This window comes from Haemaphysalis longicornis, unplaced genomic scaffold (assembly GCF_048455015.1).
Source record: "Haemaphysalis longicornis isolate Haplotype H1 unplaced genomic scaffold, Haemaphysalis longicornis Haplotype H1 scaffold_4, whole genome shotgun sequence".
Classification (NCBI taxonomy): domain Eukaryota; kingdom Metazoa; phylum Arthropoda; class Arachnida; order Ixodida; family Ixodidae; genus Haemaphysalis; species Haemaphysalis longicornis.
The window spans coordinates 31,264,543-31,288,896 of NW_027526361.1; the positions used below are offsets into that span (position 1 = coordinate 31,264,543).

The 24,354-nt window shown below is 48.9% G+C and overlaps 1 protein-coding gene across 1 annotated transcript; it reads left to right on the forward strand.

Annotated features, from left to right (window-relative positions):
* Positions 1-2,626: 2,626 nt before the first annotated feature.
* LOC144178454 (uncharacterized) lies at positions 2,627-12,221 on the forward strand. Its single transcript, XM_077706321.1, has 2 exons — positions 2,627-3,197; positions 5,900-12,221. Exon 2 carries the CDS (start codon positions 5,903-5,905, stop codon positions 9,248-9,250), a length of 3,348 nt encoding a protein of 1,115 aa, XP_077562447.1. The 5' UTR covers positions 2,627-3,197; positions 5,900-5,902; the 3' UTR covers positions 9,251-12,221.
* Positions 12,222-24,354: the final 12,133 nt, after the last annotated feature.

Sequence of the window (24,354 nt, forward strand, 5' to 3'; positions counted from 1 at the left end):
TAACGTATTCGCGCTCTCCTCGAAGTACAGTAAAAGCTCGTTAATTCGAGCTCGAAGGGGAACATAAAATCGTTAGAGTTAATCGGAGTTCGAATTAGTGGGCGGGCGCTAGAATGAATGGACATCGCACCACACTGCACCGGCAGTACACAAAGAAGCCACATCTGGACTCGTTATCCCGAATTAGGCGCTACTGCACGTGTCTGCAGGCGGTTTCATAAATAATATTATGTAAATAATAACGGCATGCGCCGGAGCACTGGCGCCGGTGGCGCGGCGCCCTGTGTAGAAGCGAAATAAGCTGTTGCAGGAGCGTAGCGCGGTAGCCACGGTGTTGTTTTCCTGCTTCATCGTTTTGCATCTCGTAAATTTGGTTTGGTTTGGATTTACAACACATCGTAATCACTATGGGCCGACTTATATTCTGCGAGAAGCGATGGAAAGCACGGGATCATAGCTTGAATTAACCGTTCTGGATACCGACACGTTCGAATTGTCGGGAGTTTTCCCCCATTGAAATATATGCAGGGCTCTGCCGGGACAAGAGCGTGAGTTCGAACTAACCGGAAGTTCGAATTAACCGAGTTCGAGTTAACGAGATTTTGCGGTATTTCATGGCCGGCCCCCGCTGCAGTGCGTGGAACAACCGATTCCCGCTTCTGTCGGAGACCGCTAATAGCGAGATCCGCTAATAACGAAATACGAAATCAGGACCTCGATATAACGGGGGTTATATCGCGTACTTGTAAGTAAACTAGGTTTTACTGGATATATATTCGCCATCGCATTATTGCATGCACAGTGAGTACAAGCCAACTCTGAAGTGCCGAAGCTACCTTGGGTGTGTAATCCAGAATCTAGGAGTATGAATACCGTGAAAAGTGAGCAAAAAAGCCTGCTTCCTCCCCCCCTCCTCATGTAAAATTAGAAAAAAAAAAAGATTAATAGCCTCTGGTCATTTTGTTCATACAAGGATAGTTATTAATGGAAATTTGATGGTTTCCCAAATGAAGGGTACGCTTACCTATAATTTAGGGCGCTGCGACGTTGCACTACATTTATATCTCCAGTTAACAGATACCGGCGTGAGAAACTTTTGTACGAAGTAGACCGGTGATCAAATCGCGGTTAAGCTGCAGGGAGAGCCTAATAAAGTAGGGAATGAATGAGGACTTCGTGGTGGCCATTTTGTGAGTTTACAGGTTCAAATGCTATTATGTTCGATGCTTTCGCCATCTTATTACAACGTTTTACGACGAGGACGGGTGCAACGCATAACGGTAGCATCTCGCCAGTTAAGTGTCGTGTCATTCAAGCTGTCTGAATAATGCGACACTACGATACCTTAGCTCGAATTGACGATCACAGTGCAACACCATTTTGACTGGGAAACCGAGGACAGGACTTGGAAATAATTAGTTCTGCCAGCTTTGCTTCCACGCAGAGGTTTGCAGATTGGCAGCGTCGGTCGGGGAACGTCTCCGAACGAAAACAATAAAAAAATATGACTCGCAGCTAAGCAGAGAGAGCGAGAGAGAAAGTGAAAAAAGATATTCGCCCGTTTAGCCTCTTCAACTTCTTTTCCGTTCAAGCCGGCTGCGTTCGCCTAAATCTCCAATAGCGTGACCTTAGCGCCATGCAGGGTTTTGAGCGCTGCCATTGTTCTTGAAAAGTCAGGTAATATATCCCTCAGGGGGTGACGAAGAGCTGGCATTGTTCGTTCGCCTCAAGGGTCCAGGAGGAGTGGCTTTGACTTCCCTGACAGGAAGTGACGTCACCAGCACCGCTGATTATGACACGCTGTTGGTGACGGGCGTGTCCCAATACCCCCGCTGACACGCTGCACAGGGCTACCCAGGTCGCGCACGGTGTGCCGCAAACCTCCCATGAGCGTAATTCTTGCACAATGTTCAAGGAATTATCGATTTCGACGAAAGGGCAAACTTAACAACAAGTGTAACAAGCGATTTCCGAGCTAGCATGTGGCCATATATCTCGAACTAGTACGCTTGTCCGCTGCACGTGTGTAGCAAATGTTGAACATGAAGAAACTGGTATGCAGGACTCGTCCAACTTGTTCCCAGCCCGTCACCCCGCAAAATATATCGCCATGGGTCACTACTGTATTGTGCCCTCCGTATAATCGAATTTCAACAAATTTTGAGTGTGGCTACACCATTGACAGCGTAGCATTTACGTTGCAGCTATAAACAACACGCGTTTTCAATCGGTATTTCGCGATACAACTCACACCCTGTGCACACCGCTTGGTGATACCAATAAAAAAAAAATAAGAGAGGAAAACAGCGGCAGTGCCGGCCGCTGAGAAGCAGCGCCTTCGTGAGGGAGGCGACGACCTGGCTAGCCCGAGCGGTCAGGAGGGTGCCACCCGGCCGTGGACCACATCCGGCCGTCAAGTCAAGACCATGCACGGACGGAGGCCATGCATGCCTGAGCCCGACGGGCCGTAATCAAAATGCCAAGGCTCGGCGGCGAAGCCAGCTAGGCGTCGCAACGACGACGCACCAGCTCGCCTCCTGCCGCTGCAGACGTAGCAGTGCTGTCCCGAAGGAAGCACAAACAAGCAAGTGCGCAGCGTCTGTCGAGCGCGCCGAGCGGCTGGCGTCGCCCGCTGTCACGATGTCGACAACCGGCGGCCGAGTGGCCATCGCGGCAGCGCGCGCTGCTGCGGCCGCTCGAGGCTGCCGCCGGCGAGGTGGAGCGGCGTTGCGCAAGCGTCGTGCCGCCCGCCCGCGGGTTCGTTTCGAGCTCCGGCCGCGTGGTCTCCGGCTCCGAGCCCCGGCAAGTGTGCCGGCCCCTCTCCCCCGCCGTGGTGCGTGCAGCAGCTCGCCCTCTCCGCGCCGGTGCCGCTCGTGGCGCATTAAACCGGTCGGCCATCTGGGCTCGCGGCGCTAGCTAGATGGCGCCAGCGATCACGGCTACCAGGGTGGTGCTGCTTCACGGGGGTGGCGCGCGACGGCCGCGACGGCGGCGAGGCACAGGTGTTGCTGGCGCTCAACGACGGCTGCACCCGGTCGAGTCTGCGGCGGCGGCGGCGGCACCGAAGACGACGAGGCGCTTTTTCCGGCCTACCAGCGAGCTTTTCGCCGCCGTCTCACTTATGTGCGGTCCGAGCCGAGCCGCGGGTCGTCGTCTAGGTGGTTCGACGACCAGTCTCGTCGCGAGCCGTTGCCAAGGTAAGCGCTCCCGCTCGGCCAGCGCTGGCTGCCCGGGGACCCCGTGACCACTAGCCGCCGCGCTGCCGCTGCTGGTGCCGTTATGATGGCTGCCTGGGCCGGCGCCCCAGCCCCGGCGATCGGCTCGCGCGCCGCGCTGACCGCCGATCGCGCCGGTGGTGATTATTTACCGGCACGCCGAAGGTGCCGCACTGCCAGGGGGACCGGGAGGGCATAATTAATGAACCTCCCTGTGATACCTCGAGCACGCCGCTTCCCAAGTGGGTGTTCGCGTCCAGTTTAAGGTTCTCGCTCTCCCTCCTCTAGTGGTGCGAGCCTCTTCTCTCAGCTTCAGCGCTGCGTTTGCACTGGTGATTGATGACACTGCGGTGTCCTCTTAATAATTTCATACGCTTCTCGACGCTCGAAACGAATCGGGACGTCCGGTTTCGCTTCAAATATACGGGCCGCGTGTCATTATCGGAGGAAAGAGCTCCTTGAGGAGTGGGTGCGTGCGCACGGATGTTTTGCCGAGGCGACCAGTACGTGCGTGCCTGTAGGGAGTGGATTAAAATACGAGCTCGCGCCTTTCTTACTTTTTATTACTTTTTTTTGCTTGATTCCTGTATAACTGACCCATAGCGTAATTAAACCGCATGCGGTAGTTCAAGGATAAGATTAAAATACAGTATTTGGGTATGGGTGCCAATTACAACGATTAATTTCATCATATTGAACTCGTGTATGTTTCTCTAATTATTCCAGTAGTGGAAAACTGGTAGCGTACGGATTTCGCGGAGCACAGTTTCGATCCCCACATGTTCATATGTATTTTGTAAACTAGATTATTCTGCACATAGTTGTTTTGACGTACTTTAACACGCGGGATGTATACATGTTAAAATAACTTCCTCGCCGATGACATATTGCTTTTTTGCATATTTGGTGTTGATGTTTGAGAACGAGCACCGCTTTACCTAGAATGAAGTGTTTATACGTTGTTGGGTATAACATCTTGGAATCTCTATATGTATTTGGGATTAATAATGCACCATGCAGGAGTAAATACACAGAACGTAGAATTACATTTCGTTTGCCCTTTTTACGGAACTACAGTTCAGTATTTTTTGGCCTAGGCTAGCTAAAGGATGGAAACCATTAAAAGCTTCTCGTTTGCTGTGGAGGCTTTTTTCTTGCACTGCTTTTGGGTTAAGCAAATCATTTCATGGATTTCTGTGCAGTCATTCTGCATTTACTGAATATCAAGCACATAGTCTGAAATATTCTTGGATCATGCTGTGTATTATCGGAACAATGGAATACATTATTAGTGATTAATTTTTCTTCATTTTGTCCTTAGAGCAGGAGGTATATACAGAAATGTCAAAGGCATGTATGTCAAAGGCCCGTCGGGCTCAGGTCTGTCAATATGGTAGCTCAACATAAGAAGCATACTCCTTGTTTCTCTTGTTTAAGGGTCTCATTTTCTGTTCACATCAATAGCAGTTTCATTTGTGCGAAGCCTGCCAGAGGATTTCAACATGCTATAACAAAGGTTTGCCCTTGATTATACAGCTGACTTACGCAGTTTCTTTACATGTTACTTTCGTTGAAAGGGCTTCTCTTTGCTGTTATTGTGCCTTGCATAAAAGTAGTACAGACTTGAATGCCGAAAAGTCAAGAGCAATATCAACACGAAGCGAAGTCAGAGTGGGAGATGGCATCATATCTGGGGCATACACAGATGGCCGTATGCAGTGAGCATTGGATACAGAAAAAAACAGGGCACAGATGTACGGGTACCACGTATGCAGGTGTGGCAGATACAGAGAAGCAAGCAAAATTTAAAGCGCAGCCTGGCCGGCGGCGGGACGTGGAGTCCCGGCACATGCGTTTGCTGACCCAGCTTTCTGCATCGCGCGTGCCTTGGACAATGTGGATGTAGGCCTGGGGGCTCCAGAGCAGCTGGCTTTGGCCAACCACAAGCAGCGAAAAGAAAAAGTCAATGTGGAAAGGCCCTTCCAAACCTCACGTTCACCATTTGGATGTTCTGGTTTCCTAGTAGAGCAGACAGTGAAGTGGTCCAGATGTCTGTTTTCTTGCTCTGCATTTACACCCTTAGAATAGTGAAGAATGAAGAAGAAAACTTCAAAAGGTTTAATCCGTGAATGCAGATGTTTCTCTTACTGAAAATTTTTCTTCGTTCTTTTTTTTGTTCACTTTCCATCAAAAAGCCCTTGTGCTGTAAATGTGTATGCAAAGTGATTTTTTTTTGCCAAAGTGAGTCTGGGTTTAAAGCTATAGTTAAACCATTTGTTTCACTCCTGAAAAAAATTATTTGTTGCATAAGCTGCTACCACGTGTTTGTTTTTCGTTGAGTTTTTAAATCATTCTTTTTTATTACATAATGGGGAAGGCATTCTGAACAAATTTAGTTAGTGCACCTTTTGTTAAAGCAATTCTTGCCATTATTCTGGCAGATAGCTCAAAGTGTTGTAATGCGCTTCTGGAAGCAGAAAAATTGACTGGTACGCAAGAAATACTACAATACCTAATCAGCAAACTTGGGGCTTGCAGTGCATTTGCTAAGACATTTAGTTGTAGTTGGTCTTGTTCGATCATCATTTTGATGTGACCGCCAGACTGCTTTTATGGGCTTAGTCCACACTGAGGACATGTCCTGATGTGAACCTGGGTAACCATTTTGTGCTTACTCTGCGCAGGTCATGCCAGATGGCAACATGGACGTTGGCAGCAACAACATCAACAGCAATGCCAGTGATGGGGGTGAGGCACCGAAACATGTTTGTGGCCTTTGCTGGACTTCCTTCAGCAGTCCAACTGAGCTTCAGCAACACTGCCTCGAGTGCTTCTCAGAGGACTACTCAGCCTCAAGGGAATCGGAGGAAGAAGAGAGCCCCTCACCGGCCAAGGACAAAGATGCTGAAGCCGCTACTGCCAGCGCCGCTGCAGAGGTAGTAGACGATGTGGTGGACTGTGAAAACAGCCCCAGCAGAGAGGACTCCCCCTCGACCAGCTCCCTGCCCGATGGCAAGACCCTGCATTTATGTAAGCTGTGCCCGAAGACGTTCACCAACTATGGCAGCTACCGGCGGCACCTGCGGATGCACTCGTGTGGCCACCGGTACACGTGCGACATCTGCGGAAAGCAGTTTTTCCGGCGCTACCTTTGGATCAAGCACTACGAGAAGATCCACAACAGCATGATGCAGAACATGTGCCAGTGCACTGTCTGTGAGATGTGGCTTAAGAACAGCGACACGCTCAAGGAGCACATCCGGACCAAGCACCGGTTCGCCACTGGCGCTACGAGCGATGTGGACCTTGTGGGTGACGCTGCTGCCAAGCCACCCGTGGAGACCATTGTGCTCGACTCGCTGTCCCTCCAGCCCATCAAGGAGGGTGCCGACTCGAGTCCACCGGACAGTGGTGGCGACGCCGGCAGTGCCAAAAGTCAAAATGGGGCCAAGCACCAGTGGATGTGCAACCTGTGCTCAGAGGTGTTTGGGACGAAGGCCCAGCTTATGAAGCACAAGGAGGACAAGCATGGGCGGAAGCGTGTCTGGGCCCCCAAGGCGCCCACACCGGAGGCAGACGACACAAAGCGCATGCGCATCGAGGAGGTAGCTAAGGAAGTCTTCCACGGCATGCTGTCGGAGTTCAGCCTTCAGGGCATGCTGTCTTCGGAGGCCCAGAAGACGAAAAAGGAATCCAAGGCAGCCGATTTGGCACCAGCATTTAGTCCCGCCTTCCCTGGGACTGGGCTCTGTGATCCCACCAAGAGAGGTGTCTTTCTCTGTGAAGTCTGCAAGAAGACCTTTATCAACCGGAGCAGCTACCTGAGGCATAAGAAGATGCACACTGGTGTGCGTCCCTACACATGCGAGCACTGCTGCATGAGCTTTTTTCGCTCAGAGTCGTTGACAACTCACAAGAAGAAGCACCTCTCTGGTGATCAGTTCAAGTGCTTTGTCTGCGGGCAGGTTGCTGAAGGTGCTTCAGAACTGTCTTCCCATTTTTTATCTTCGCACTCAAAGCTCCCAGAGGAGTATGACAAAAACACGATAGTTCGCTCGCGAAGAGGTAGGCCATCAAAATACACCATGCTGCCTCAGCTCGGCCAAGCAGAAGCTCAGCAGACAGCTGAGGAAGCGTTGGGCTGTGCCAAGAAGCTTGGTCAGGGGAACGAAGATAATGACGCCAACTCCGAAGACACTGTTCTTGTGGGCCTCAATGGCGACGCAGATTCCCTCAACTCTGCCGCTGACAAGTACACGTGCCTAGTGTGCTTTCAGTTCTTTCCCGATGAACACTCTTACTATGACCACCAGTGTAAGGATGACGTGTCGGCCATTCCAAATGCCCTGGAACAGGCCAAGGATTCTTCTAGTCAAGATGAAAAAGAAGATGGGACAGGACTCACTGGCATGCCTCGTACCTTTTTGGCCCTGGAAACGTGCATGCTGTGCTCTGCGAAGTTCCCTTCAAAGAAGCATCTTCAGGAGCACATGATAATCCACATCTGCCGTTATTGTGGTCGCTGCTTCAAGGATACTTGTATGTTGGTCAAGCACATTGAGTCTGTCCATAAGGAGTTGGTGCAGGCACAGAGCCACACTTGCTGCTGTTGCGACCTAACCCTAGAAGATGGTACCGCTTTAGTGGAGCACGTACTCGCAAAGCACAGCACCATGCTTCCAAGTTTGGACATATCAAGCCAGAGCAAATCAAGCGTGCCTAATGTAGATTCCAATGATAAGACAGTAGATGACCTTTCCATCTCAATCAAAGCAGGCACAGATAATCAGCCTAGTGAACATAACAAGCGCTCTTACAGTTGTGGATGGTGCAAAGAACATTTCACAGAGTTGCATTTGATGGTAGCACATTTCCGTGATGTGCACAACATTATCAACATTGCTGGCGAAGCCGGCCAGGGTGTTTACACCTCTGATGCAGATGAGAGTGCAAGGAAGCGATGTCAGAAGTGCTGTCAGCCCCTTGTTGGTTCGGCGCATATTTGCCATGACAAGTCAGTGTGCAACTTGTGCCTGCGCACATTCGATGATTCACATGATGCACGTTTACACGAGGAGCTGAACCACGTTTTGGTAGACTGGTTTTGCTGTGATGTGTGCGACGCATGTGGCCCACGTGACGTAATGGAAAAGCACGTGCTTTCTCACATGTCGAAGGTAGGGAACCTTGTCGTTCCTGAGACCGTGTCCGAACCGCAGCATCAGATTGACACCGACGCTTTCCAAAAGGTGCGAGAAGCTTTCCTCAGTTGGTGTCGTAATGGAACTTCCAAGAACCCCGAAGCAAAGTCCAGCTCCAACATGTCAAATGGGGAGTTGACCAGCGCTCCACCTGAGAAACGGGTGAAAACAAGAAGTGAAATCTTAATTGAAGAGGCCAAAAGGGGCTTTGCGTCGACCATGCCTGTTTCTCAGGCGGGGCGCGGCAAGCAGGATGCATCAGCCAATGGTGAAGCGAAGCATCGGCTCTCCAAGGACATCATCGAGCTTTTACCAAAAAATGGCGAGATCACCATGATCCCCATCAAGTCCGAACCTGCCGAACCATTCTCACAGCTGCGTTCAGCCCTAACTACTGCGAGAAAGCGCAGCCCCCCAGCCACCTTCGACCGCAACGGCAACATCCTTAAAAAGCTTCTTGGAGAGAGGCGGTCGCCTCTCAGTTATCCGGACTACGCGTGGGACAAACAGGCAACTCCAGCTGCCTCCGCAAAGAGCGCCAGCGATGCTGACGATCAAGCGGTGGCATCCGACCCCGGGTGGTACGACTGCGAGCCCAAGGGCTCCCCTGCGAGTGACCAGGGGGCTGCTGGTGGCAGCTCCTCCCAGGTGGTGCTGAAATGCGACGACTGCAAGAGGCTCTTCACCCATTACAGCAGCTGGCGACGGCACCGGAGGCAGCACCTGGGCCTGAGCACCCACACGTGCAGCGAGTGCCAGCGCACGTTCTACCGGAAGGACCAGTACGACAAGCACCTGCTGTCCCACCACCACAGGAACGGTGCCGAAGCCTGATCCATCCCGGGGCACGCCTTGACTCTTCCGGTGCTCTAGGTTGTTCTTGTATTTATTGTTTCGCCACTACCGAGCGGCTCTGCCTTTTCTAGCCGTCTCTCTATACAGTGCGTTCCACAGGGAAGCCCCGTGGAGGAGAGCTGTACACGCTTTGCCATTTACTGTTCACCAAGAGCGGTGGCGAGCCGCTCCTAGGACCAACTAGCTGGTAGCAGAGTGCCACACGAGAGGGGAACGTTCAGCCCCGCAGAAGCCAAGAGGGAGAGCTCGGCAGTTTTGTACTAATTTACCTGTTGACAGTGCGGAAATCATGGTTACTCGTATACACACAGATGTTGCTTATAATATATATATTATATATATATAAATATATATATGAATATATCGCATCTATTTTTAAGGGAAACAATGCGTTCTGGTGACACAGCTGTACGGCGTATTCCAAAGAGAGCTCTTGCCATCTAGTGTGAGGGCGTGTACCTTCGTTCCCACTCTTTCCCGCCCATGGTGCATTTATGTGTTGCACTGAAATCGTGATATCTTAGTGTCTGGTTGGAGTGCTTAGTGCTGTTTTTTGAAGAAGTCAACATACAGTGTACAAACTCTATTCACTAGGAGTACTTTGTGGTAACACGAAACTAGAGTGACATTTACTCAGAGGTGTTCCCATTGTTTTCTCTCTGTTTTGCTTTGTATGTGTGGCAGACGGTTGCCTTGGTCTGCTCGATTGTTTGAGCATCCACCTTTATTGCACAGGGTAATAGTTGTAATGTATGAGCTTACAGGGTGTCTCACATTCTCTGACCTCCGGAATGCTTTCAATGAGCATGTTGTTACATGCACAGAGGCGTGGTCAGTGCTTTCTTCATTCTGCCAATGTGTTTTTGCCAACTGGATAGGTACCTTGAAACAAGGCTTCTTCCTCAGCGGAGCCATCTTCTGCAGTACAATTGCTAATTTTTTTGTTGCCCTTCTTTTTAAGGAAGCACAGAAATTACTTATTTTCTTTTAATTCATTTGGGAGCTGTTTCGTCTTAGTTCTAAAGCATGCTTTCTATTTTAAGTTTGCATTCCATTAGCCTAGATGTTTTTTTTTTTTTTCCCGGGAAGCTACAGCTTAATGTGTGGCCATTGTACTGAAGTAAGTTTTATTATTGACAAAACACTGCACCGTATCGTCATTGGCAGCTGCCTGGGGGCTGTGGCCATACACAGCAGCCGCCTACTGATGCGATCACTGTTGCTGCACTTTTTGTCAGCACATTGCATTCTTGCTCTTTTCTTTTTTTTTTTCATTACGTCCATTTATCTTTGTGTTCAGTAGCTACAGGTTTCTTACCGCAGTGTCCTTTTGTAGGCCAGGCCTAGTCTTTATTTGGTTACATGATATTTATTTCTTAGTTTATTGTTGCACCAGCGTGTGAAACTTGTGTGCTACCACTGCATTTTCTGCACGTGCTAATAGACACTATCAGAGCCTAAAAAACTATAAATATATACATATATATATGTCCCGTGCCCTCAACATCCTAATTTGAGCTCAGATAGACATGAGCAACTATTTTGGAACCGGTGCTTTAACGGACGCAGAACATACTTTGCTGGAATTATGCAGGTGATTCTGTGTTCCTTTTTTTTTTTTTTTTTTTCATTTCAAGTGTGCCGCATGCTTGTTTTTCTGCCATCATTCCAGAGTGGGAGGTGCACCATAAAATTCCACAATGGCGACAACGACACTTGTGGTATAGCTAGTCGTGTTATGAATTTTTATTTAATATATTTATGGAAGAAATAGACCGCTTCCTTTTTTTTCCTTTAGTATTTGGGGCTATTGTTACATTTGCATGGTTGATGATTCCTAGAGTGCAAGTCAGCGATTCAAGCTGTTGACGCCTCTTCTGTTTAATACCACTGCTAATTTGTTCTGACTGTTTTTTGTTTCTCCTTGTCGATGGGAAGCACTGTCAGGTTATTGCCTGCAACCTTACTTTTTTTTTTTTTGTCGCAGTGTTTGTTGGTTTGCTTGGTACTGCCTGTACTTAATGGCTGCATACTGAGGGGGGGAGAGGGGCATGAACTGTCGTTGGGCCAGTTCAGTGCTTGGCAGCATTTAAGCGTCACTTCAGGAATGTGTCAAACTTGTCCGCCATGCATTGCTGCATAATGTCTTACCTATGTGGTTTTTGTCCTGGTTGGGGTAGCCTTGTGTTTCCTTGTCCTTGATTTTTTCATTTTGCACAGTGATTTGAAGTATTTTGCCTCACAATGACTGTTGCGTAGAACGTTTGCTGAAGGGGTAATTCTGAGCCTGTATGGCTGCACGTCATTTTCTATGGTTCTGCATCGTTCGGTGTGCCAGCGGTCTCTTTTTTTTTTCTCTTCGAGGGTTTCATTGTTCTTTCCAGATGGCGTACCTTTGTGAAGCCTGTCTGTGTCCTCGTTGCCGTGCTATTCACAGTTCCTTGTGGGTGCATGACATGCACTCGCTGATGTAGTCGCAGGAGTGTGCGAGATGTGAGTACAATCGTCCGTTCACAGGGTTTGTGCGCGAAACCGCTGAGAGGGGGTTGGTGTGCACTTCCATCTACAGAATACACCGATGTGCTAAAGTCGGGCAACAAATGAATTCTAGGGGAGCTACAATCATTTAGAGGGTGGTGAAGATGGCTCTTGAGGATTGCCACCGGGCACCGTGCAGATGAGCATCACCTGTTGCAGTTCCTTGCATGTCTGCGCCACTTCTTCAGTGCTTCTTCAACACTTCAGCGATGGTAGAATTAAAATAAAAGTGGAATACTACCGGGAGTCAGAAGCCATGCGAGTTGATTTGAAGTACGGCAATCACGTATTTACACTGTTTTGTGTATTTATTTAATTCCATTTTATATACAAAGCATTTTTGCATACAGGGTATTCAAATCTTTTACGAGGTGATGTAACACTGAGATAATAAATGACTTCTAGGAGAAAAGTTTTCGTGTTGTCTTACCTCGGAACCTCTGTAAAGAAACGGAAGACGTTTTTAGCATATTGCTGTCAACCTCGCAAGCAATGGACCTCTCTCTGTATGTAAACACCGTGACGTCACGAAGCGTACGTGCGCGACGGGTGGCGTCTGGAGGCAGAAAACGTTTTTATTTATTGAGCTTTCGGATCCATCGAAGTTCACGCCGCCGTGCAAAAGTGGAGATGGCAGAGTACGGCATCTGCGCCTTGTATTTTACTTCCGTTTACAAAACTCATCACTTGGAACTGATCATTGTATATTTTCAACTTTGCCGCTCAGGTCCTATTCCAGGTAATCAACCGTTTGTTGTCAAGGCTGCAGGCAGTCCAGAACTCACCGCGGTCCCTCCCAGGTGCAAAAGTCGCACGGATTGAGCAGTCCTCGTACAACCAGCCCGCGTACTACCTGCGAGTGAGGCCGAGGGGATCCGTTTTTCCCGCGCCCGCTCCCACAGTCGGTGGTTCTGCACCTTGTTTTCCTTGATAAGGCGAACGTGCGCAAGTGCGGACGCGAGCGAAACCAAACTTGGTTTCTCGCACCACCTCTCAGCTGATAGGACCTTCGTTACACCGCTGTGATGTACGAGAAAGGTGGCGAGGTAACTTTCAGCAGAATGTCAAATGCAATTGTCAGCAAACGTGGCTAACGTACACCACGCAGCCGTAGGCCGCTCCGTGCTTTGTGAATGTTTACGGCCGCGCGTTCGAGCAAAGCGGGTCGTGGTTCGAGCAGTTCGAGCGATCCAACGTCAGAAGTCAAATTTGGCTTGCAGCTCGCGAGGGTGCTTCCTAAGCATGCGATCTTCGTCTAGCCTCGCTTTGAGCAGCCACAGCGGCAGTACTTCCACGATAAGAGGCTGGAAGCGCAATGCTGGGAAAAAATCTCGTACGGCGCCTTCGGCGACGCCGCTCTCCAACTGCTCGCGGCGACCCGCGTTTCTTCAAGTGAGGCATAAAATTTTAGTCTCTAGTTCCGGTCTAGAATCGCTTACAATCCGGAAGTCACGTGATACAAGTAACGTGTATATGTTTGAGTAAAACAATAATAAATATCAAGAAAATCATCATCACCCACTGCAGGGCAAAGGCCTCTGCCATTATGCTGCAATTATCTCAGTCCTGTGCTAACTGCGACCAATTTATCCCCGCAAACTTCTTGATCTCATCTGCCCATCTAACTTTCTGCCGCCCCCTGCCACGCTTGCCTTTTCTAGGGATCCACTTTGTTGCCCTTAATGACCAACGGTTATCTTGCCTTCGCATTACATGCCCTGCCCACGTCCATTTCTTCTTCTTAATTTCTACTAAGATGTCCTTAACACGCGCTTGTTCCCTGACCCACTCCGCTCTCTTCTTGTCCCTTAATGTTACACCTATCATCTTCCGTTCCATTGCGCGCTGAGCCGTCCTCAATTAAAGTTGAATCCTCTTAGTGAGCCTCGAAGTTTCTGCCCCGTAGGTGAGTACCGGTAAGGTGCAGCTGTCATACCCTTTCTTCTTCAGGGACAATGGTAGGCTGCCATTCATTATCTGAGAATGCCTGCCGTATGCACCCCACCCCATTCTTATCCTTCTAATTATCTCTGCCTCATGGTTGGGATCCAGGGTCACAACTTGGCCTAAGTAGATATATTCGCTTACCAGTTCCACTGCCTCGCCACCTATCTCAAACTGCTGTGCTGTCCCGAGGTTATTGATCATTACTTTAGTTTTCGGCATATTATTTTCAGGCCCACGGTTCTACTCTGTTTGTCCAGTGCGGTAAGCATGCTTTGCAATTCGTCCCCCGTGTAACTTAACAACGTCATCAGCAAATCTGAGGTTACTGAGGTATTTTCCATTAACACTTACTCCCACCTGTTACAAATCCAATGTTCTGAATACTTCTTGTAAACATGCTGTGAATAACATCCGGGAGATTGTGTCTCCGTGTCTGACGCCCTTCTTTATGGGTATTTTACTGCTCTCCTTATGGAGGATGATGGTAGCTGTGGACCCACTGTAAATACCCTCCAGTATTGTGACGTAATGCTCGTCTACTGACTGCGGAGGTTTCGACCGAGTCAAATGCTTTCTCATAGTCTATGAAGGCTATATATAGGGGTTCAGTATACTCCGCGCACTTCTCTATCACCTGATTGATCGTGTGAATATGGTCCATTGTTGAATAGCCTTTACGAAACCCTGCTTGTTCTTTAGGTTGGCTGAAATCTAAAGTGGCAGAAATTCTGTTAGCGATTATCTTGGTAAGTACCTTGTAGACGACTGACAGCTGATCGGCCTGTAATTTTTCAAGTCCTTCATGTCACCTTTCTTATGGATTAGGGTGATGTTCACGTTCTTCCAAGATTCCGGTACACTCGCGGTCATTAGGCATTGCGTGTACAGGCTTGCCAGTTTTACTAGTACAATTTGCCCGCCATCCTTCAAGAGGTCTGCTGTTTTCTGATTTTCACCAGGTGCTTTGCCTCCTTTCATTTCTTTCAAGGCCTTCCTTACTTCTTCGGTCGTTACTGGTGGGATGTCTATCTCCTCTGAACTACTTTCTCTTTAGGCATCATCCTGGATGTCCCGGCTACTGCACAGATCTCGGCTACTATGACTATTTTATCCCCATTTGTGATGACATTGCCTTGCTTGTCTTTAAGTGCATACATCTGATTTCTCTCCACCTCTAGACGCTAGCTCTTCACTGCTTTCAGGCTGCCTCCGTTCTTTACAGCATATTCGATCCTCTCCATATTATACTTCCGTATGTCAGCTGTCTTACGCCTATTGATTAACTTCGAAAGCTGTGCTAGTTCTATTCTGTCAGCTGCGGTGGAGATTGTCATACTTTGCCGTTTCCTAATTTGATCTTTCGTCTTGCGGGAAAGTTTACCAGTAGCCTGTGTAGCCATCGTGCCCCCAACTTCTACTGCACACTCCGTGATAATGAGTGTAAGATTGCCGGTGGCTTCTTGTATCGCATCGCAAACTCTGCTTCCTCGGTAAGAGCTGAATATCGGTTCTGCTGCGCGATCCTGAATTCCTCAACTTTACGTCTTACTGTTAGCTCATTGATCGGCTTCTTTCGTACTAGCTAGTTACGGTCCCTCCTCAAATCTAGCCTAATTCGAGATCTTACCATACGGTGGTCACTACACCTTGATTGATTGATTGTGGGGTTTAACGCGCCGACGCAACGCAGGCGATGAGGCGCGCCGTAGTGGAGGGCTCCGGATTAATTTTGACCACCTGGGGATCTTTATCGTGCGCCGAAATCTCGTACACACGGGCGTTTTTGCTTTTCGCCTCCATCAGAAAAGCGGCCGCCGCGGCCGGGAATCGAAGGTCACTACACCTTACCCTTCCGAGCACTTACACATCCTGCATGACGCCAGGGTTATCGCATAATATGAAGTTATTTCATATTTAAGCTCCCTATTCGGTCTCCTCCTCGTCCACTTCCGGCTCTCCCGTTTGCAGAAGGTATTCATGATGCGTAGATTATTCCGTTCTGCGAACTCGACTAGTACGTACCCCTGCTATTTCTACAGCCCAGACCATAGTTCCCAATTGCCTTGTCACCAGCCTAATTCTTGCCTACTTTAGCATTGAAGTCCCCATAACTACGGTATACTGTGTTTTTACTTTAGCGATTGCAGATTCCACATCTTCATAGAAGCGTCCAACTAGCTGTTCGTCGTGGCTGGAAGTGGGCGCGTAGCCCTGTACCACCTTGAGTTACAAGACCGGCTACCCTTTCGTTAATGCTATAGTATTCGTCTATGTTGCCAGCTATGCTTTTATGGAATAGAAATCCCACTCCCAGTTCTCTTCTGCCCACTAGACCACGGTAACAAAGGATGCGTCCATTTTGCAGCACCGTAAAAGCTTCACCTGTCCTCCTAACCTCACTAAGCCCTATGACATCCCATTTTATGCCATCTAATTCCTCGAACACCTCTAGGCTCGCCTCGCTAGACTAGCCTCGCTAGACTAGCCTCGCTTCGCGTGTAGAAGGACCGTGGTTCAAGAAAACTTATGCAATATCAAAGTTGTTACAAAAAATTACATTTAAACAACTGCGAGACTGTGAAACACTGAACCCAAGCTCATTTTCCGAACAGCGAGGTATCACGTGTCTGCGGTGATCAATCATTCCACGCGTGGTGCCGTGGAACTCAGCTACTGAGGGACCTAGCTCGCGAACAACGCTAATCAATGCGTGTCATTTGCGATACTTACGGATGTTCTGACATATATTACCGCGTGGTAAGTGCGAGCCATCACCTTACCCTTTCCGCACTTCTACTCCGCCTAAACGGTAAAATTTTTTTCAATGGGTAAGCATTCTTTTGGGAGTACCCCACCGAATCCGTGATGCGAAAAACGTACCGCCTCGTATCTGCACAAAAAATGTGTATTTGAGGCCCTTCCACACTTGCGACGAAAGCGAGCGAAAGCGACGGGATTTCTGTCGCTTTAATCTCCTGGCTATCGTTTTTGTCGCTCGGTCTCTACCGATTTTTATCGCCCCGGCAGAAATCGCGTCGCTTCGTCGAATTCAGTGTGAACGGGTTTTTAGCTTTCGTTTCTTCGTCTTATGGTGCGAGTTACTTCGACTGGCTGATCTGCTGCACCGTGTTCGCGTCTCTTTGTTCGGGATTGTTTTTTTCGTAAACGGTGCGAATTACGTATTTGCGCATCCAATTTTGCGTTTACAGCTGTTAACTGCGAGAATTTTGTGGAGCGGGCGCATCAGCTCGTCGAAGCCCCGATTCCTGGCCAGGGATTTAACCCCCCCCCCCCCATTCCCCCGCCTCAGAATTTGACACCCCCCAAAAAAGATTCCACGAGTACCAGGCGCAGAAATTTATACACCCCCCCCCCCACACACACACACACACCAGCAGTCCCCCAGCACCCCCTGGAGGATTTCGACACCCCCCAAAATCGAAATTCTGGATAAACACCTGGTTGGCAGAACGCGCCTGCGCCGACGGCCCGGCCCGGCCGCGCGGCGCAAGGAACGATGTGCTGTTAGTTCGGACCGTCGCTGACCGCCTAGATTACAGGTGGAGTCTAGCTATCCTAGCTGCGGCCGTCGCACCTCCATGTAGCTTTCTGCTCCTACAACCTCCACGACACTTTCGTGTACCGTACGGTCAACTGACGAGTGATGGTTTCGGATCATCAGTGCGCGACAGAACAGACTGAACGAGCCATTCTGAAGGTTGGTGCTGTTGCGACGCGTTCCAAGAATGCTTTTTTAAAAGATGCTTTGTGTTCGGATCCGCTTAAGCTGAACGCTTAAGCTGAACGCTGTGCCTCGGGCAGCGTATTCGCCCCTGTTTTTGGTCTCTGCGTCGCCCGGTGGCAGTGGCGTACGCACGATTTTATGTCGAGGGGAAAAGGAAAGTTAAAGCATGAAAGGATTGAAAAGTAGAATACACAGCAACAAAACAATTAGGTAAAAAAATTGGCTGGCGATTACGATACTCCCCAATGCGATATTTGGGCGCAGCAGCAGTGCGCCGAGGCAGCACTCACTTGTGGGTTCTCTCGACGGCAGCGATAATGAGCCTCTGCGTCGGCGACGCCAAGTGCGTCTCAGGGAAGGACCGCGACCCGCGTCATAAGCACCTCACGTTTTCGCCAACGTGCGCAGACGAGCGTCTCGTGCGGGCACAGCATACTGCCCCCCTCCCCCACCGCACACTTTCGGAGAGCGCTCGCGCCGCCACGGCAAACCCCCCTCCCCTCACAATTTCGCGGCCCTCTCCTCCTTTGCCTCCTTTCACTATTCGGTCTTGCCATCGTTTCTTTCACTATCCGGTCTTACCATCGTTCACTCGGTTACGACGGCGACGCGGCTCAGCCCAGAGACGGCCGCCAAAGGGCTGCGCCCTAAAAGCCAAAACCAAAAATATTCCAATGAAATATTGGGATGATGTCGTTATTTACGTGAGTGACCGATTCTTTTGTTTCCGTTTACCCCAGTGAAATCGCTAAACGGTTCATCGTCATTGTGAGAGTACACATAGTAGCTACATAGCAGCTACCCCGCACCTCCACCAAGCATGTTACGTGGCGAGGATACGTATATTTACAGCTATTTACAACCGAGAATAAGCTTGGAAGCGTTGGGGTGAGCAGCAGCGTGAGTCCGGAGCCGAGCGTCGTCGTTGTCCTTCTTTTCCACCAGCGGCACAGCGCCGATGGCATGTTTGTTTCTCACAGGGATTGCCCCGTCACAACATGGTTAGTGCGTATAGCTTGCGACGGTGGCACTGAAACAATTATCGGTAGTCATTATTTCATGATAGTTAAAGTTAGTGGCCTTGCACGCCCGCTGAATACGCCAGCATCGGAACGCCGCAACAAAAGAATACATTCACGGAGTCCGTTCGCTTAGGGAAAATTGATTTTTCGAAATTTTCGAGGCGCGTGAGCGGCCCATCTCGCGGTGAAGGCACGATGCTACATGCGAGCACGGCAAGCGTCTCTGTTTCGCCGCATCCTCAAGGCATAATATAATTGATCAAGGTAAGAATTTATTGCACTTACAAGCAATACATTTCGTTCGTCTTGAACAGATCCCCCCATACGACTAAACTTGTCGTGTTCGATCTGGCGGCAGGCGGCTATCACGGATCGTTCGTCGAAACATCTATTTCGCATCGCCTAACCAGGTTAGGCACTCATTGCCTTTTTCATACTAGTACTCTACCTCGTCAAAGCATGACAGCATTTCGCAGCAAGAAAATTTCCCGCCGAGCGGAAATTTACCCACGGACATTAATGCGTGCCTAAGCATGTAGTACATCTTGGCATCCGCGCGATCGCCAACGTCACTGCCATAATCGAAGCGAAGAGCCAGAGAAAGGAGTACTGACACGAAATTTTCGTGTTACGTTTTTTTCGCTGCTATGGGGAGCCCACTAATAATAGAATGGCACTCTAGACGGTCGATCGCAGCGTAAACACTCATTTGCGGCGTCGCTTATTCGTGTCAGTTTCGGTTTCGACAAAACGAACGCCGAGCGGCCGCCATGACAGGAGGTAGCACCTGACGTCACCATTCTTGTCCCACCGCTGCCGGTGTGGACGTGCGCGCGAGCGAGCGCACGCGCTCGCCCAGACTGACCGAGGTCTTCATGCATCCCCGCTCGCCCGGGCAGCATGACGTCAGTCCCAAAACCACGACGTGTACACATGGTGTAGCGGCGCGCGCCAACCGCATCCTGCGCGTCCGCTACGTCACGGGAGCCCCGACGTCGGCAGTTTGGGGCAAGTAGCACATGTCATTCTGGCCCGCTCTGGGCTTTCTCGTGCGGACAGAGATTAAAATGGATTTAAACTATGTTATACTGAACGGCGGCTGTTGAAACTTGCTGGGAGATATGTCCTGATAAAAAGGAAGTATTTTACATAGTTATCTCAGCTTTGCAATTTCGGGTCACTTCGTGTCACTAGTGCAGAGGTTTTCGCTAGCTCTTTGCCGCCCCTCGGGTCTTTCTTTGTTCGGTTTTCCAACGCAAAGGCGGGATTTGGTAAATAGGTCGCGTGAATATCTCCTCCAATGGGGGCGAAATAGGAAGGATACCTGGCACCTGCTCCTATCAGTGCAGAGTTTAAATTTTCAATACGGTACATACACTCGCTTACAAGTATGAATAGAACCATATATCCTGGAATAATCTTGAGCGGCGTTCGCCCTCCTTTATTTGAAATGGGAATAAAGTGGTTTTATGATACAGACCAGTGGCGTACGCAGGATTTCATACGGGGCCAGGTGATGAGGGGACCCGGGCTCCCAGCAAAAAGGGAAGGCATGAAAGAAAAAAAGTAAAAGAAGAACAACTAAAAAAATAAAGCAAGGAACATACACTAATTAAAAATACAAAGAATTCGAGATGACGTCATACTCCGCATAACTTCCCGATTGTTTCTCCCACTGAAATTGCAAAATGGTGGGAACACACATCCAAGCAGCATGTGGTTGGCGCGTAGCTTATTCACGCAAACAATTATCGGTAGCCGTCATTTGCTGACAGGCAGAGTTAGTTTCGTCTCTCCCTCTCTCCCTCGCCCCCTCCGCGCCCTGAATCGGAAGTGTAAGGAGGGCTCACCCCGCGTGCTCCAGTAATAGACGCAGCGGCCTCCTCTTGTCCACCTCCGCGACGAACCCGGAAAATTCGATGGGGGAGAGCGGGAAGCATCTCCCTTTAATTTTTTTCCCGCCTGCGTACGCTGCTGCCACATTTCCTTCGGAGAAAGTTTCAAGTTATGTTATGACAGTTTATTTAATATATTTCAAAATGTAATCGTTGTTTTAATAACCTACTTGGAACGAATAACTGGCGATATTGTCAGTGCCGTATTTCATTTTACCGGTGTTTGTTTACATGTTTTGCTCAAACGTGTGTTTTAAATGAATACAACTTCTGTGCGTTGTATTTACACTTGCTTTTGGCGAGAATTCTGAAAAATCAATAAATAAACCAATGAAGAGGTTGAGGTGGGGTCGATCTGGAAATGGTTAGACGAGTACGGACGAGGTTGACGTATGCGGTTAATTAATAAAGATGATTCGAATTTGAAGCGAGATCGAAGCTGATGAGGTCATCTGCCCACCTCTGCACACTGCAGCTCCTGCAGTTCTGATTCAGAAATTGCGATGGCATACACAGGATTTGATTTCAGAGGAAAGGGGGGGGGAGGCAAAACAAAGGGAGAGGGAGCGCACGAAAGGAGGGTAAAAGTAAAAAAAAGTAAAAAAAAATAATAATCCAGGGCCATCTCCACTAACGTGAAACCTGAGGAGGGGGTGAAGCATGCAGTGTGTAAGTGTTTTCTTGGCGCCTTGGCGTTTTTTTCCAACGGAGATGAAACCGTTGGGGGGTACAGGTTTACAGCTTTGCTGTAAAAGTCTCGTGTCTTTGAAGCGCGAAGCTCTCTAGCGCGAGGCATAAACGAGTGTCCCGGTGTTTTTTAGTCCGCATTACGAAGCGCTCCAGCACGAGGCGTAAACGAGTTTCCCGGTGTTTTAGTACCGTGACTACATGAGATGACGATTACAACGACGTCAGGAGACGCCAACAGCCCCAGCCCCCAAGGGGCTTCGTCCCTAAAAAGCAAAAAGTAACAAGAAAACACTTCGAGGTGAACAATAAAAACTGTCTGGGCTCCGTAAGCGTACTCTACATGACCTTCCCATTGTTTTATAAACTTTTCTTCACGGGCAGTATAGAATGGCTGATCGTCGCGCATAAATCTAACGCATCGAACCTGCGTAACATTTATGCTTAGCATGTGACAAATATGGTTGGTTCTTTATATTAGATAACAGGCAGAGTTTGTGCCCTCGTCCATTCCTGCCGCTTTATCCCCTCCTAGGAGTTCAAAAATTTCGAACCCCCCCCCCCCCCACCCCCCTTTTGCTTACGCCAGGGGGCTTGGGATAGAGGGATATCCCCACCCAGATTAGCCACTTAAAGCAACCCACTAGTGGTGAGGCCTGGCACCGGTTTACCATGGGGAGATGAGGGCGTGTCCCCCGAATGCCGGAATGAACGGTTTTTAGAATTTCAGGCAAATTCGTAAATTTACGCTTTGTTAAAAACTTTTTAGAAATAAATTATTGCGGATTCAGGTTCATGTGGGAACCTCCACTAATGAAGGTTTTTTCGAGTTGCACGTACAGGTAAAGTACGCACAGGGGGAGATGGTCACGGTTAGCTGACTTCACGGCTGACATTTGACAGTGTTTCTGCTTTATTTATTTTGCTGAGGTTAGAATCGCAGTAGCAATTTCAAAGCAGCTTGACTGCACTGGAGTCAAGCCACTGCCGTGGACAAAGAAGGGGGGGGGGGGGGGTAGAGTAACCATATGCGCAAGTGCTTTTTTCAAGCGGTGCCTCTAAAGGCAGTTCTTGGTGGGCGGGAAGAGGCCCCTTCCCCCCACCGTTATCATCATCATCAGCCTACGCAGGTACACTGCAGGACGAAGGCCTCTCCCGTTGACGTCCAACCGCTCCGGTCCTGCGCTGCTCGAGTCCACAGTTTACCCCCGAATTTCTCTATTTCATCCCTCCATCGTGTTATTGGCCTTCCCCTTTTAGACCCATTTCTTGGTATCCACTCTGCTTACATGGCCAGCTCAAGACCATTTTTTTCTTTATTTGAACTCTATCTTTCACTGGAGTTTGTTCCCTGATCTAGGAAGCTGGTTTCCTGGCCCTAAGCATTACTCCTATCCTTCTTTCCACGGTTGGCTCGTTTCGTGGATTTGTTTTCTTACCACCTGTTTAGCAAGACACCGTGTGTCTGCCCTCGATTCGCTGCTGCGCGGAAAACTGCAGTGACCTCCCTCTCTCGTGTACGCCATGGAGGCAGTCTGGAACTTCGTCATTTTCTTGGGCCCTGGGCCAATACTGCTGACAGTACCTTAGGTACAAAAGTTCTACTCCAGTTCCTACGAGACACTGAACTAGAAAAATTTCTCTAGATAGCAGACAGAGCAAGTGTGTCGTGATATGTACTCTTTCGCACTGTGACGTTCATCTCTTTACTTTGCTTGTGTTGGTGTCACTGGCGTTCATCTATTTATTTTTCTTGGGTTGGTGTTACTCTTTTTTTTTCGCGTCGTTTACTTTTCGTTTTGTTTCAGTGTTTACATTAACGATTCTCTTTTCAATTGTATTTTTATGTCCGGACTCTGCTGGCAGATTTCTCTTGTTTTTACTTTCCTTTTTTTTTCAACGCTTCTTGTTTGTCTTCTTCCTGCAGTAACCCTAATGTCTAATATTCACCCCTCATCAACGTAGTCACCCACCATCTGGTGTAGCAAGCCTTGTCCCTAGCAGGGCTGACCTCACCAGTTTACATTAAAGAGCCCCCCCCCCCTCCCTCCCTCCCTCCCTCCCTCCCTCCCTCTCCCCCCCTCTCTCTCCCCCCTCTCTCTCTCCCTCCCTCCCTCCCTCCCTCCCTCCCTCTCTCTCTCTCTCTCTCTCTCTCTCTCTCTCTCTCTCTCTCTCTCTCTCTCTCTCTCTCTCTCTCTCTCTCTCTCTCTCTCTCTCTCCATATGTCATCAACGGTATTACGCATTCGTTGTGTTCTCTTTTTTTTAGTAATACAAACAGTTTACTTTTCCTTACCTGTGAGGGCATGCCGAGCGCAATCAAGCTCAAGCCTATTTCGCGCCCGATTTCTTTCTCGTGGTTGGGATTGAGCGCGGACAATTTGTCCAAGCTAGTTGTACTCCTACTTGTTCTAGCGTTACGTTACCCATGCTGAACAGGGCGCTTTCAGCGTGTTTAGTTAGCGTAACTTTAGATTCATTCACTTTTATCTTTAGTACTACGGCCGTGCTTTCTGATTGCAGTTCCTGAAGAATTTTTCGCAGGTGTTCTGCGGACTCACTGAGCAAGACTATGTCATCCGCAAAGCTGAACGGGTTCAAGTATTCTCCGTTTATCCGTAACCTTGCCTTTCCCCAGTCAAGCTTTCTGAATTCCCTTTCCAGACACGATGTGAACAATTTTGGCGAGGTGGTATCCCCCTATCTTACTCCCTTTGTGATCGGGAACTTTTTGCTTTTCTTCAGGAGGATTGTTTTGCTTTTTTTGTGGAGGATTATCCTGATTAAGCATTGGCGTGTGGCGAAAAATAATTATGGATAAACCTTAAGTAAGGAAGAATAAGCATGCCGAAAGCGCTGTCTTCAGCTTAGTAAACGAAACGCTATGGAAGAAGTAAACGAATATAACTACCTCGGACAGATGGTTAGCGCTGACCCGAACCACGAGAGAGAAATCCGGTACAGAATTGTTATGAACTAGGGAGCACTCGGTAAGCACTCCCAAAAAATGAAAAGGAAGCTACCTCTGCCTCAAAAGAAAAATCCACAACCAGTGCATACTGCCGGTGATGACATACGGAGCTGAAACTTGGCGCCTTACTAAACCACCAGAAAGCAAACTTAGCTCGGCTCAACCGGCCATGGAATGAATAATTTTAGGAATAACACTCAGGGACAGGAAACGAGCTACCTGGATTGGAGAAGGAACTAGAACAGAATATATCATAGTCCAAATAAAGAAAAATAAATG